The sequence below is a fragment of the Haliotis rubra genome, unplaced genomic scaffold (assembly GCF_003918875.1).
Source record: "Haliotis rubra isolate DU_JTF1 unplaced genomic scaffold, ASM391887v1 Scf370, whole genome shotgun sequence".
NCBI classification, from domain to species: Eukaryota; Metazoa; Mollusca; class Gastropoda; order Lepetellida; family Haliotidae; genus Haliotis; species Haliotis rubra.
Genome location: NW_025767047.1, coordinates 272,267 through 286,740, shown reverse-complemented (window position 1 = coordinate 286,740; position 14,474 = coordinate 272,267). Strand labels below are relative to the sequence as shown.

The 14,474-nt window shown below is 38.8% G+C and overlaps 1 protein-coding gene across 1 annotated transcript in view; it reads right to left on the bottom strand.

Moving 5' to 3' along the window:
- LOC124285922 (probable ATP-dependent RNA helicase DDX49) overlaps positions 1–14,474 on the bottom strand; it is a 114,438-nt gene that overhangs the window by 20,935 nt on the left and 79,029 nt on the right. Inside the window, 2 exon segments of the mRNA XM_046722199.1 lie at positions 6,356–6,444; positions 8,142–8,216. Of these exon segments, the coding sequence (XP_046578155.1) occupies positions 6,356–6,444; positions 8,142–8,216 (164 nt within the window).

Genomic DNA, 14,474 nt, shown 5'->3' with positions numbered 1-14,474 from the left:
TTGATCATGGATGCGAGGAATGCTTAAGAGAAAACGACGTGATTCCGAGCAAACAAGAACGTGACCGCGTGAAAAAACAGCTCGCCGAAACGAAACACGCCAAACTCCTATTGAAAACGGACCAACCCATAGCATATAAAATTCGCTAGCTTAAACAAACTGAAGCAACATTCTAGCAAAAAAAATTTAAGCCACATTATAGCTCGCATATTTGAAATTTTCGTGGCGTGTCACTTGACTTTCCTATTGCTGTCCTTCCCATGCGTGGGATTTTATTTTATTAGATTTAAAAATAGTTTGCTATATTATAGGATGGAGTGCAACGAACTGCTCGAGCAAATGATGGAGAATACACACGACACCAAGCGGGAGAGACTGGTGGCGCTAGCGGTTGGTGGCAAAGCCAAACAATACTTCGGCGGGGACCTCACTCCCTGCAAAATTTTAAAAATGTCGAAGACATCGACAAGTTGAACGCGCGATACGAAGCACGACTCGGTGCCGAAATGACGAAAACCATAGGATCGACCATGACGCAAATCTACATCAGCATCGCTTCATATTTCCTTCCCATTCCACCCGAACGTCGCCCGTACATGTGGGAAGACCTCGAGAAAGATCCCGGCAAGACAGTCGGATTCCCCTGGTCCGTGCCAGTTCTGATCATCGACCACGCTTTGAGCACCGTCAGCTGCGAAATGTTTCATCGATACGGGATGCTGCTGGCTCCTCTGACCGCGGCCATCATCACGGTGAAGCATTGCCGATTTAAAGAAAAAAATATAAACCATACTATACAAGATGGAGGAACAACAACAACCACCACCGACGGAACCTGTCCCAGAACAACCACCAACGACGGAGGAGGAACCGATTAAGACCATCACCCGGATAAAGAATCCAAAAAAAGTAGCCGCCAGCCGCAAAGGCGGGCTGGCGAAACAGCAGAAAAAAACCCTGTGAATGGGTCCCATATGTATCACCGTCATGACCGCATGACTGTACAAATTCAAACTGGCAGCAGCAACACCGGCAGCACCTCAATTAGAAGTCAATCCTCATATCATGTTATAAGTTTAATTTTTAATTATTTTTTTCCATATACACACTATGACTAACCCCGACAGAAAAAAGTTCATCAACGACGCGTATCATGCCGCCGTGATCAGCGGGCTGGCCATAGGCTCTGCTCGATAAAGCAAAATGATCACCAAACAACCGGCACCCAAACTCGATTTCAACCTGCAAGACATGGGCATGCTCATGTTCGACTTGGGACTGGCGATGAGGCCACACGAAGCGATGCTCGTCAAGCAAGGCATCATACCGGGAAACATATTGAAATAAAATAATAATAACGTACATAAAAAGATGGCCATGATCGCGATCATGGTCGGCGGGGCTATCATCAATACCCTGGCCTTTTCCGGCAGCAATTACCTTTTTTTCCCGATTACAAACGTCCAACACGGCTGAAATCGAAGCGGAACGGAAATGGCACGATGTGGCCGTGGAGAAATTACAAGCCGCACAAGCCGAGTAAGCGAAAAAATGCATGGAAAGAATCGATTTCATCGACGCCCAACTCCAACGCGAAAAACACGCCCTTCGAACGTTCAAGGACGTCGACGCCGACTATTGCGGCATCCACATGATGTACATCAGAAAGGGTTTCTTCAACTACACGTGCGGGATTGGCGTGAAATGTCATTATCGTCGTTGCAAAGCCCACAGAGTGGATGTGGTCCGAGGTCATCTCATCCACTTGACGAAAAGAGATGATCTCAATGAACGTAACCGACTCCTCAGAATAAAAAGTTTGCAAAAAGATTTTACGTGCGCTTCATTTCAGAGAGAAGGCTGACGTAGTTACCTCCCGTGATTTAACAACCTAGTAGACATTTGACTTCGCACTTGAATATAATATAAAAAAATATTTTTTTTCAAGTTTTCGCACATTAGTATAGCAATCATGACAACCGTCTGCAAACTCAAAGCGATGGCGAAAAAACGTTGATTGGTGGGTTATTCTCGCACGAGGAAACACCACTGCTCACCTTGCTCGACATGAAGTATGTCAAGCCCCCTACCGTGTGAGACCTCAAACTCTGAGCTAAAGAACGGGGGTTGAAGGGTTATTCTCGCATGAGGAAAGCCCAACTGACCACCTTGCTGGAAGACACTGAGCCAGTCGAGTTGAGATTCGTGCCGACGGACCACGCGGTGGGTAAGTATCTGAGAGGCTGGAAAATGGTGATCGATTCTAATATCGATACCGATAAAATCAAACCCTTAATCGACAGTAAACTTCACGAAGAATTAAACAATTGAAAAGCATCAAATACCAGTTGACCCTGAAACAGAGGCGGATCGTACCTAGACTTGCCTCCGTATTACAAGAATAAAAAAGCCATCGTGAACGTTAAAAACAACGACGATCACTGCTTAAGATGGGCGCTGAGATCTGCCTTATTCCCCGCTGATTCTAAAGTGGCAAACAGACCTTCGAGCTATCCCGCAGACAATGGGCTGAACTTGGACGGTATAGACGCACCCACACCCATCTCTCAAATGACGAAGGTGAAAAAACAAAACAATTTAGCCATCAACGTCTTTGGCCACGAAGGCAATACGACAATTGTGCACCGAATCAGCTCCAGGCCCGATGATGTGCGCAGATATACCAAGGTGCCGCCCATAACGCTGTGCAACCTCCAGCTTAGAATCGATCACCAAACCCTCCCCATCCCCGTGGTGTTTCACAATTTGAGAGGGTACGATGCTCCCTTGATCATGCAGGCCATCTCGAACATCGAGGGCAAGTTAACGTGCATCCCCAACAACATGGAAAAATACATCTCGTTCTCACTCAACGGTCTGAGATTTATCGATAGTGCTCAGTTCCTCCTGTCATTGCCCGATAGTTTGGTCAAAGCCAACGATACCTTCGCCATCATCGATCGATACACCGATGCGGCGACTTGACCTCTGCTGCTACGGAAGGGCGTGTACCAATACGAGTACATGGACGATTGGCCCAAGTTCCACGAGCCACGATTACCCCCCATCGACTGCTTTTACAGCGGCTTAACCGACTCCACCATCTCCCAGGACGATTACGACCACGCCCAGAATGTGTGGGAGAAACTGGGCTGTTGACATTTGGGCGATTATCACGACCTCTACTTCAAAACGGAGGTCCTGCTGCTGGTCGACGTGTTCGAGACGTTCAGAACAACGTGTTTGAAACAGTATCAACTCGAACCTGCCTGGTACTACACCAGCCCCAGTCTCTCGTGGGATGTGCTCTTGAAGAAAACCAGAGTTAAACTGGAATTGCTCACGGATTACGACATGCACCTGTTCGTCGAGAAAGGCATGCGCGGTGGGATTTCCATGGTCTCCAATTGGTACGGGAAAGCCAACAAGTACGTGGAAAGCTACGACTCAAGCAAGCCAACCAACCACTTCCTGTATCTGGATGCCAACAACCTGTACGGCTGGGCCATGAGGCCAGTCTCTACCTACGGGCGGGTTTGCGTGGTTGGATGATGAGATCGATATCATGGGCATCACGCCGGATTCAAACAAAGGCTACATCCTCGAAGTGGACTTGGACTATCCCGCGGCATTGCACGCTACACACAACAGCTATTCGCTTGCTCCCGAACGGTTGGCGGTGAACTGAGACTGGATGTTGGACTATCAACTAACGTTGTTCAGGAAAAATAAGCTGGCCAACGTGGAAAAACTCGTTCCATACTTGATGCGTAAAACCAAGTACGTGGTGCACTATTGGAATCTGCAATTGTACTTGTCGCTGGGCATGAAGCTGACTAAAATACATCGGGTGCTGCAATTCGATCAAAGTCCCTGGATGGAACCTTACATTCGGCTGAACACTGAGCTGCGAAAAAAGGCCACCAGCGACTTCTAGAAAAACCTCTACAAACTGATGAACAATTCGGTGTTCGGCAAAACCATGGAAAACTTGAGAAAATGGGTGACGGTCAAACTCGTGCGATCTCACGAGGAAGAAAAACTAAGGAAACTCATAGCCAGCCCGGCCTTCAATCGAAGCAAGCTATTTGATGATGACTTGGCGGCGCTGCACATGAACAAAAGCCACATCAAGCTCAACCGACCCGTATATGTGTTTTTAGGCTCTTACTCTGTATCCCTAAAATTTACACAACGGCAAATAGCATATGTCGAAATAACCCACTTCGGCCTAACTTGGCATTCAGTGGGATGCGTAATAGGATATCCAGAAAAGCATGTTTACTCGTAAAATCGGGCAAAACTTAGAACAAATATGAATAGCTGCTGAAAACAATAGATCAGACTATAGATGGCAATAAGGTCGCTCAGCCAGGTATCACGACAGACTGTCGACACACCTGGCATGAAATGCATGTGCTGCCTACAGGCGCCCAAGGGGTCATCTCAAAGATATTTTGTGCTTTTTCATGTGTGTTGACTATGCCTCATCTATTGATTAACAGCTTAAGTGTCTTTCTTTCATAAAGTTTATGTTGAGATATGTAAAAGAGTTTGATACCTGATAAACATAGAAACGCATCGTATTAAATGCCTCAAAATATATAGGTGGCATGACCACCCGATCGCTAAGATCAACAGGACTGGATATTATTTGTAAATTGTTATGACATGCCGTGTATTACTACTACCCGACAAAGGTTCCCATTTCTTGTGTCTGGAGTAAATACTCATCATTATAAATTGAGGTCTAATGTGGCAAATGTATTAAATCTTATGTAATATACGCATGGAAGTGCAGTAAGAGGAATTATCAGCTGAGTTACAAAACAAACATCGATCAAAGGATTAACAGATAACACGCTGATTGATTAATTGCTTTTATCCTGTACAGCGGATTTGTCAAAAGGTAGTGTTTATGTATGTAGATTTACTAATCTATACTGAATACACCCTGTCATAAAGTCTCTTTGTAAAAACAACGTCCTTCCTTTAAAGGATTAACCGCCAATACATTGATTGATTGCTCATTATTGGCTAACTAAATTACTTTTTTACATCATGCAATTAGTTGCCAGGTGTGCTATCTTGGGTGACCAATGGGACTATACACCAATGTGAAAATCCTGAAACGATAGATCACTCTTTCACATATTAGAGTGTTAAAAGACACATGACATGGAACAGGATACTTTGTCAGCTGCAGATGAATGGCATCTCATTCCTTTATGTGGATATTGATGGATACATTCCTCGAACAAGGTAATAGCCTGATATTGTTGCTATAACTTTGGTCTGTTTTAATTTTAATATTTTCATTTTTTTTTTGCCGTGAAGTGTAATGAGACAGACAACATACACTAGGTCACATTTAAGGCGTCTGTGTGAAATATGATACACATTGGCAATCAATAAGATGTCTATATAATGTTATAAATTCACTACATATAAGCAGATCGTGTGCATTTTATTAAGTTTCAAAATGCATACAAATATGAAAATAAACTAATTAGGATTATAAGACAAAATATAAAGACGTACATTGACGTCGTTATTTCAGTCCTAACATTTATTACCACTGGCAGATGGTTATACTTAAAATGTTTTCATTTGTTATCAAAATAATGCCATTTAATACAACATTCAGATTGACTAGTAGTGAACCCAAGCTCACTACTCTCCCCAAGACTCCCCATGTACTTAGTTAGCCTTACTTTCAAAACAATGCTATTATATCAGGCTTCTCACCAAATTCAAGGTCAAACTATTTCTTAAATCAAATTCTACATCCATTTACGTTAACATTTTTATAAAGTCAACATTACTATGAAAACAAATTTTACATCAAAATCAGCATATTTATCAAAGTGAATATTTTTCTATAAGAAACCAAATTATTCATCAAAGTCTACATAATTTGACAACAAAATAAACTTAAGATTATCAAGTAAAAAAGATATCATCTTTGTTGATCAGTCTATACTTATACTATCAATTGTGCATAAGGGTGGCGCAGCAGAGGTAACGAACCAGTCATGAATTCTGGGATATCATCCGGGTACTCACTGGAGAAAAACAGTAACAAAAGCAACAACCAGTCGACGGAAATTGCTCTGGATCAGTGGCCCTTTAAGCATATGAACTCACCCAAAGTGTTACAAGTAACCTTCCAGTACTTTAAATCTCCCAAGTTTGACACACACAAATGAAAACCCAACCCTGTTACAACTCTTTAAAACAATCATGACTTCACATAACATGAAGCAAAAATGATACTTATTGGAACAGGTCAGCTAAAATCCATTTCTCCCTGGCTGTTATTTAAAACAAATTGCTTCAAGTAAAGGTGACTTACTATTTCAGCTTCTCGTCTTGCTACAGCCACCTCACTGAGAATGTCCATGACAGCCTTTTCATTTGTCTTGTACTCTGTCAGCTTTGCATCTGTGTTGTGTTGAAAGTGACATTAGTATCTGCTGCTGCTGCTGCAGCTGCATGCATTTATCTACTGACTGTTGACATTCTAATATTGTTTCAACAGTATCCTTCAGTATATAATGTCCAGATGTTGGAGAGATGTGAATGTTCTTCATCCTAAACCCTCACTCTACATTTGCCTCTCAACCCACAATATATCAAAATACTGATAGTTCTTACAGGTACTTATGCTGTATTAAACAACAGATTATCATTCTAATACAATTCCATCGTAACCAAGGCATATTTAGAACAATCATATAAACACCAATGAAACTTTCTGCTATGTGTGATACGCTTTTACAACTAAGGCCTTTTCTTCCATAGTTATTATGATGTGACCTTGGCCAGGTTTGAAGTCGGACATATCTTGTACTGATTAACATATCTAAACATCAAGCATGGGTGAAACCTGTCAAAACTTGCTCAAGATATGAAAGAAATATCCTGACAAATCTGATTGATACTACCAACTATGAAACAATACTTGTGAACCAGAGTACGATGGTATCTTTGGGGGGATGTGCCTGAACAATCAAGAAAACGATTAAGATGTGGAACAAAGACTCAATTGATAACAATGACAGCATTGATAAAGCTGTTGATGTAATTACATGGTCAGTGTCATGCCCGAAAAGTAAAGCAAACTTTTCCAAAACAAGCTCTGTTTGTCAAAAGAGCTAAAACATTTGTTGAATGAAAAGAAGACCAAGAATAATGTAAAATTACAATGGGTCCAAAAACTGAATATTCAAATACAAAGGAATAAAGAGGCTTTTAAGTGCAAAGTGGACACATATCTACAACAAGGTGACATGCGTAGAGCGTGGCGTGTGATAGAGTATAGCCAGAGGAAATAAACATCATCAAGAATTCAATGTTGCAGATGAAAGATCATACGCAGAAGACTTGAACTCTTTCTATGCTAGAATCTGATGACAATGACATCTCATCCCAAATGAATAACATTATCAAATCCAAATTGTGTTTTATCCTTTGGTAAATGAACTAAAACTGTAAAACCAAGCCTGACCATGACTCCTTCAGCAGAACAACAATTAATAATGATTATTTTTTACAAAAATACAATATCTATATCAAACTTTGCTCTGCACCTTTCTATACACAAAGAAGCAATTGCCCAAATTTGAAAACAATCCACTAAATGATTGTAAAGTTATTGGTTGAACAAATTTGACATGGGACTTTTTCTCATGTTCAAGAGATGTGATTTGAGATAATTCTTGATGAATTCAAAATATCTGTATGAAACTTTGCATTGCATCTCTCCTTTTGACAAATACTTTCCAAGTTACTGGTTGAACAACTTTTCTAAAGTCAAATTTGTAAATGGCTGTAATTCATGTACAATGTCATCAATATTGGCAGTGCACAAAATTTAAAAAACCAATCCAACAAATAGTTTTCAAGTTACCTGCAACGTTAAAAGGTTGGGGGTATAACAATCCTTTAGTAACTTGGAACATGTAAAATGTTTTATGTGAAAATTAGAAGAAATCTTTACTGATTGTTGACGGACAACGTCCAAGATTCATAACCACTATGCAAACTTAAGTTAAAAATATGTTCTATTGGTATAAGGTTTCTGGATATAATCACTATAATTTCTTTATTAAATATCCATGTAAGAGGCAACAACTTACTGATGTAGGCTTCTATAGCATGTACCAGCTTCACATCAAACTGTGTGACCAATGTAAGTGACACACCACCTCGACCTGCAAAGTAATAGGAGGGTAATCGGAAAAAAAGCATCAGGAAAAACAGAATCGGAAAAAAAGAATCCAATTTTGCTAGGAAAAAAAGATACAGGGAAAAAAGAATCAGTTGACAGCAGTTAACCCCCTTGATGCCGAGTTTTTTTTCAGGCGCACATTTTCATACGGTTTGAAAAGTGAATGTTGTGCGAGAATTGCGCTTGTGTGGTCCTGGATCTACGTACCGCTATAAAATTACACAGAAATGTAGAATATTAAATTTCCTATCCGTTGGTATAAATATAAGTGCAACTACCTTGGCGGTTTGAGAAATAGACACTGCTAAATGTTGTCCAAAGTTTGTTATGCGTTAAAAAAACAGTAAATTTATCCGCTTTTTATCGCGCACCGATAAAAGCACTGTGCTACAAATTTTTTAATGTGGCATCTTTACGGAAAGTGTGAGCGAAGAAAATACAGCCTGATATCTGAACGACATAAGTGTATATGAATTGGGTTCATGTGCATGTGCATAATGTTATACGCTCAACATTAAAAATGACTCGCAATAAATGTCAAAAATGGATTTTCTTCTATGACGTCAAACGACGACAGAGAGGTCATACACATATAATGATAAGGGGGCATAACTCTGTTATGCGTAACACTAGGTCAATGTAACTCAGATCACTTGGAGAGAATTTGTTGTGGATACGGACGCTATATTTTCGTTATTTTATGTTCATGGTGAACCAAACTATTCCAATTCAAAGTTCCCCAATGTGAGGGGATGCAGTTTGGTAGTTTCACAATTTACAAGAAAAATGACAACGTATTACTTGTGAAAGCACGTAATAGCGATTTGGATGGCCCTATCCGATATATAAGTTAGTTCTTAGATTCCCATATTCTCCTGTTTGTGTAGATGTAATTTGACTAATTTTGCATCGTTATTACCAGAATACTAGCCATATCTTCAAATGTAATGAAATTGCTGAAAATAATACATTTTAGTCGACGTCATTGCTTGTTTTATGCATTTTGCGACGTCGGAAAAAGACGACATTGGTATGCTGATTAGTATATATCTCCCCTAATTTCCATTAATTGTATAAAAGGTCTAGGCTTCTACATCAGAATTTAACACTCTTTAGACAAAACATAAAATGACTGATTTTTCCATTTAAATAGTGTCCCGAATATATCAACAATTAGACGGTTTGACAGCGTATCTTATTGTGAACAACACGCGCACCTGTTTGGCAGCAATTTAACGTAAATAAAAATAATATTTCACAACACCCGAATATGTTGTTTGGGATAAGAATTTTGTTTGTTTATGATTATGTAGCTATTTCTCTTCATACGTATGCAATGAAAGATGCAAAAAGATAGCATTTTATATATGGAACTATATATTAGAATATGGATGTGAGATTTGTCCGAATTAACACATGAGATGGTATATATATTTTTCAACAATTTTCCTATAAATGTTGTTAGAGTTTGATATCCTGTCATCACAATATTATTTAATCGAATATGAATTGATTATATTATCGAAAACAATGATAGAGAATCATAAAAGCGTTTCCAACAAAGCAAGACCTGGCCGATCAATATGCATCATTCTTTTTTGTCTATAAAACGACACAAAATTATGCAGTGAACAAGACAATTCCTTTAAATATGTGTGCATATACATTTCATACCATATATAAATCATTTTCATTAATATTATCAGTTTTACATATAAGGTTGAATTAAATAACCGTTCATTAACCTGTTCAATATGAAATTGCAATATTAGTCCAAATAAATTGAATATTGTACATCATAGGAACTAAAGTAGTTGCAGTTATGGCTACGTTTGATCTTCTAACACTTGTGTAAAGGTTTAGAATATGGTGTATTGCACTAAATATGTCAAATTCTTATGTAACTATGATTCAAACAATCAAAAAGCTTTCAAAGAATAAAACACCGTAAACCCTATATGCACGTATGATATGATATTGAACAAGGTTAAATGTAGATACTGAAGTCAGTTTCATGAAAAAGTATCTGAACTATACGCAAAAATATACACCATAATACTGACAGTGTAATCGGAAGGAATGGGCGCTTGTGTTTACTCTTGTTCAACTGACCTTCATCTCAAAGAAATTGCCTAATATGTAGAACAATGTTGACATATGACATCACTACCGCTGACCGATTTCTTACAAAATGGCGGCTTTGCTGACAAGGGTACACAGGATTTTGCGAGGACCCTTCCATTGATTCAGGGATCGTTTGTATATAAATATGAGATGTAAGTAATCAGAATGATTCTGACTATTTGTGTATTGTTATATGTTTTTATCATTTTCACTATAAGTAAGAGAATAAGACAGAAATGCAGATAATTACCGTTGTCGTTCTGTGTGATTTTGCGTCAGTCATGGCGTCACGCTGCACGGAAACTTTGACAATTTCTAATGAATTATCAAATCATTGCATTGTATCTATTTATAATTTCCCATTGCTTGCTACGATACTCTTTCCATGCATATTCCAAAGGTATTGAGCCATTGCAAGCAATGAATAGACGGATGAATGTTGAAAAATTTCAGAAAATGCTACGCAGTGTAAAATCGGAATTTGTCTTTTTGTTTACATTTCAGACAAGCGCAGTCTTTCAAGCACAGCATTCGTTTTCACACCCAATATGTTTCGTCTCATTTTATCTAGACAGTTGGTATTGGTGACAGACCAGTTACAATTTTATTCTAAAATATATGGGGAATTCAGTGATGCATTTTTAGAAGCTGAATATGAAATATACGTGATGTAATAGGCGTCTCAATACCGGCCTTCGAGAAACGTGATTTTGTAAACACTATCCAATATGGCGGAAAGCGTTCTACGGCGTTCGTGTAAGTGCATTTTCGAAAACATCCCAACTGATTCTAGATTCATCGGCAACGTTTCAGAATTATAATTAGCGATTTCACGTAAAACTGATATCAGTGATCATGAATATGTTATTTTTTAAATTCAATACTCCCAGTAATTATCCGATTTTCACATTTCAAAACATGCAGCAAATAACGCTGTGAATCGCGATTTCGTACTGTGTCAAAAATGGCGACATTTTCGATGAAGCCTATTTTGAAAGGTCATTTTCAGCACTTGAGTTTTGTCTAAAATAATAGTGGATGGTATCAAGAAACAGGAAATTTCCCGCAGAATTCGAAACCATGAAGTGTATTTGTGTGCGTGGGATATTTTGATTTTTATTGGACTTGAAATTGAGGGTTGAAGGGGAAGGACATATATGTCCCTGTGGCATCCAGGGGGTTAAGACTAGACTTCTTTGAGCACTTCCACCAGACCTTGTTCTTTCTTGTACAGTTTCTGGTGTACATGTACCCATTCCAGCAAAGCTTCTATACCAATTATACATGATTGGAAGCCAGTTAATCTCTTAACAATATACTGACATTAGACTAAAACATGTACTAGTCGTTTGGTCCAGACATCATGTCCAGGTTGCCACATGCTATTTTACCAGTATATTTTAAGAGCCAGATTATGGCATCTGATCACATGTTTAAAGAGGGACAAAATGAATCCATGTTTAAACCAGGACACATGATTTGTGTAGTTATTGTAGAACAGAGATGTGACTTCTTTCCTAACAGTTGGAGGCACAGCTGGCCCAGTTGTTTGTGATTTGCTGTGCAGGAATGGGGTTTGATTGTGTGTTGGAATCCTGGCTAGGAGTCATTTAACTTCTGGGTTTGTCAGCATGCTTGTGAGTTTCATGTGGTCAAAGTCTGCATCATTCTAGGGTTTCCACCCACATCAAGCTGAAACACTGGTGTAATGGGAACACAACCCAACTCACACTCTCACTCACTGTGTTTCGATCACATTGTTTCTTAGGACTAATATTCTGAAACATAACAAATTTGTTGTCAAGTTATTGGCAATCTAGACAATTTGGAACTTGGATATTTGATACTTCGAAAGGGTCAGAGTGATTATTTTGTTGTTGCAACTTCTATTTCTTTTGAAGTTTCGAAACCTCATCATCAATTATCATCTTTGTTGTCATTCAGTGCTACAATATCAATGCAAGTAATCACCCTACAAAGCTACATGTAATGTAAGTCATATGTTTTGTTTAAAGCTGAAATTTTGATGACGGAGTGTTAATATTCACATATTACGCATACAAAATTATGCTTTTGAATTAAGCTTAGGTTTAAACAGCACTTGTTCTCTTTCCATCCGTAATTGTTTATCTTTGTTAAACAATTGATAAAACGGAAAGATAGTAACTGGCCATTCCCGCATTCATCAATGTGTTTGCTTGCATTTACACATCGCACATTAGGATCTCAAATTTGCTGCCTGTGTACAGTGACTCGGTCCTTTAGTTGCAATCCAGTTTCTCCAACACGTTAAAACATGTTTAAACCTAAGCTTAATTTAAAAGTTTAATTTTGTAACCTTCCCAGTGTAACTCAGTATGTATTTGTGCACTGAAACCATAATGCATACACATCCACCACTATTGTTACTAACCATGGCGTCAAAAATATGATGACATCATAAATGTAACCTTACTGTCACCCATGACTACGTTTTACGTCTTCCGCTATTGTCACTAACTGTAACTTCATTTGCATCATGACGACATAGATACTACTGTTATGCGTTGCCGTTGAATGGCAAAATATCTTGTGCAGATAAAGGAGTCTTGGCAAGAAGAAATATCTGGACTCATCTTATATATATGCAGTGTTGCATCCAGGAATTTGGGATTAAGGGGGACATCCCCCTTAACTGTTGAAACAACAAAAAGAGGGGGACCTGACGCCAATTAGGGGGGATCACATATTGACTAAAGATAGGTATTTACTGTAATGCTGATGCCGTGACAACAATGTTTAACTATTCACATGAGTTTTCTTACCTGGCCTTTGGCTCAACACTTAAATAAACGTCTCTCTTTCTTAGTTTCCCATGCTGCAACAGCAGCAGGATAGGGAAATTCCTTAGATCTAGACACCTCAGTTTGGATTGTAGAAGGGGGTCGGCTTATCTATGGGTTACACTTTCGTGAAACTTTTTTTCAGAGGGTAAGAACGACATTACACATCACTTTGCATGAACAAACAAGGGAAGACAACTTTGTCAGTTAAGACAGAAAGTTTGCAATTAAACATCACTAGACAAGATTGTTTATCATTTCAGTTCTAATTTGTTTTTGCTTTGCATTGTATTATATGCAGGGCTTAAGATTAATGTGTGTATTTGTCTCATATACAGAGCCGGAAATAGCAATCAGCAGTGCACACGTCCCTAGCGATCTACCGGTGATTTTCGAGATGAATTCTGATGCAGTGATCGGAAAAATATAGTATCTGAAACTGTTATTTTATCAAGAGAATTAATTCCTAGCATTGTGTCATTCTAATTGCAGGTTTTGGTCTATCAATGTAAAATATTTATAATCATAACTAAGGTCATGTGACTGCACTTTGGTGTATTGTCCGCACTGTTACACGAGGTCGTAATGTTTTCGACCAATCATCAAGCTAAAGATATTACGTTGCCGAGCTGCTTAATATGCAGCACCTGATTGGCTGAAGTAATCCTACGGACTAAACCGTACATCAATGTATGCAAAACCGAAAAGAGATATAGGTCAAGAAACCGCTTTGGGTATTTGTCATGAAAAGAGAAAGAATGATGAAACTGGTTTGGTTTAACAAACGGAAGAGTTTATCAACATCCTTGGCGGTCTTGTTTATGCATTTACCAAAGACGCTTTTGAATTGCGGTATGCGTCCATGAGCGGACATAAATTCACTCACCCAGAGTAGCGTCCCTTCCTCCCTTTGGCGTCCTTTAGGTCACGAGGTGTTCAATGAAGGATGATATCATCGCTGCCAATTCCCCACTATCTGTCATTTGCTGTACACCTGTGCACTGACCAAAATAATTACATTTTGATTTCTTATGTAATAATAATAGTAATAATAATAATAATCAGGACATTTGTATAGCGCTGATCTCCCCAACTCATGGGCATGCTCTAAGCGCATACAATGTCATATTGTAACAAATTTAGAATCTCCATTTGGTTATTTTAATGATTAAAATCTTACCTGTGTAAAGATGTATAAAAATTACACAAAATAGACACACACTATATATATAATTTTTCCTAATCCTGACGCATGCTAATTATGCTTGTCTCCTTCCTCTTGCGAATGATAGTGG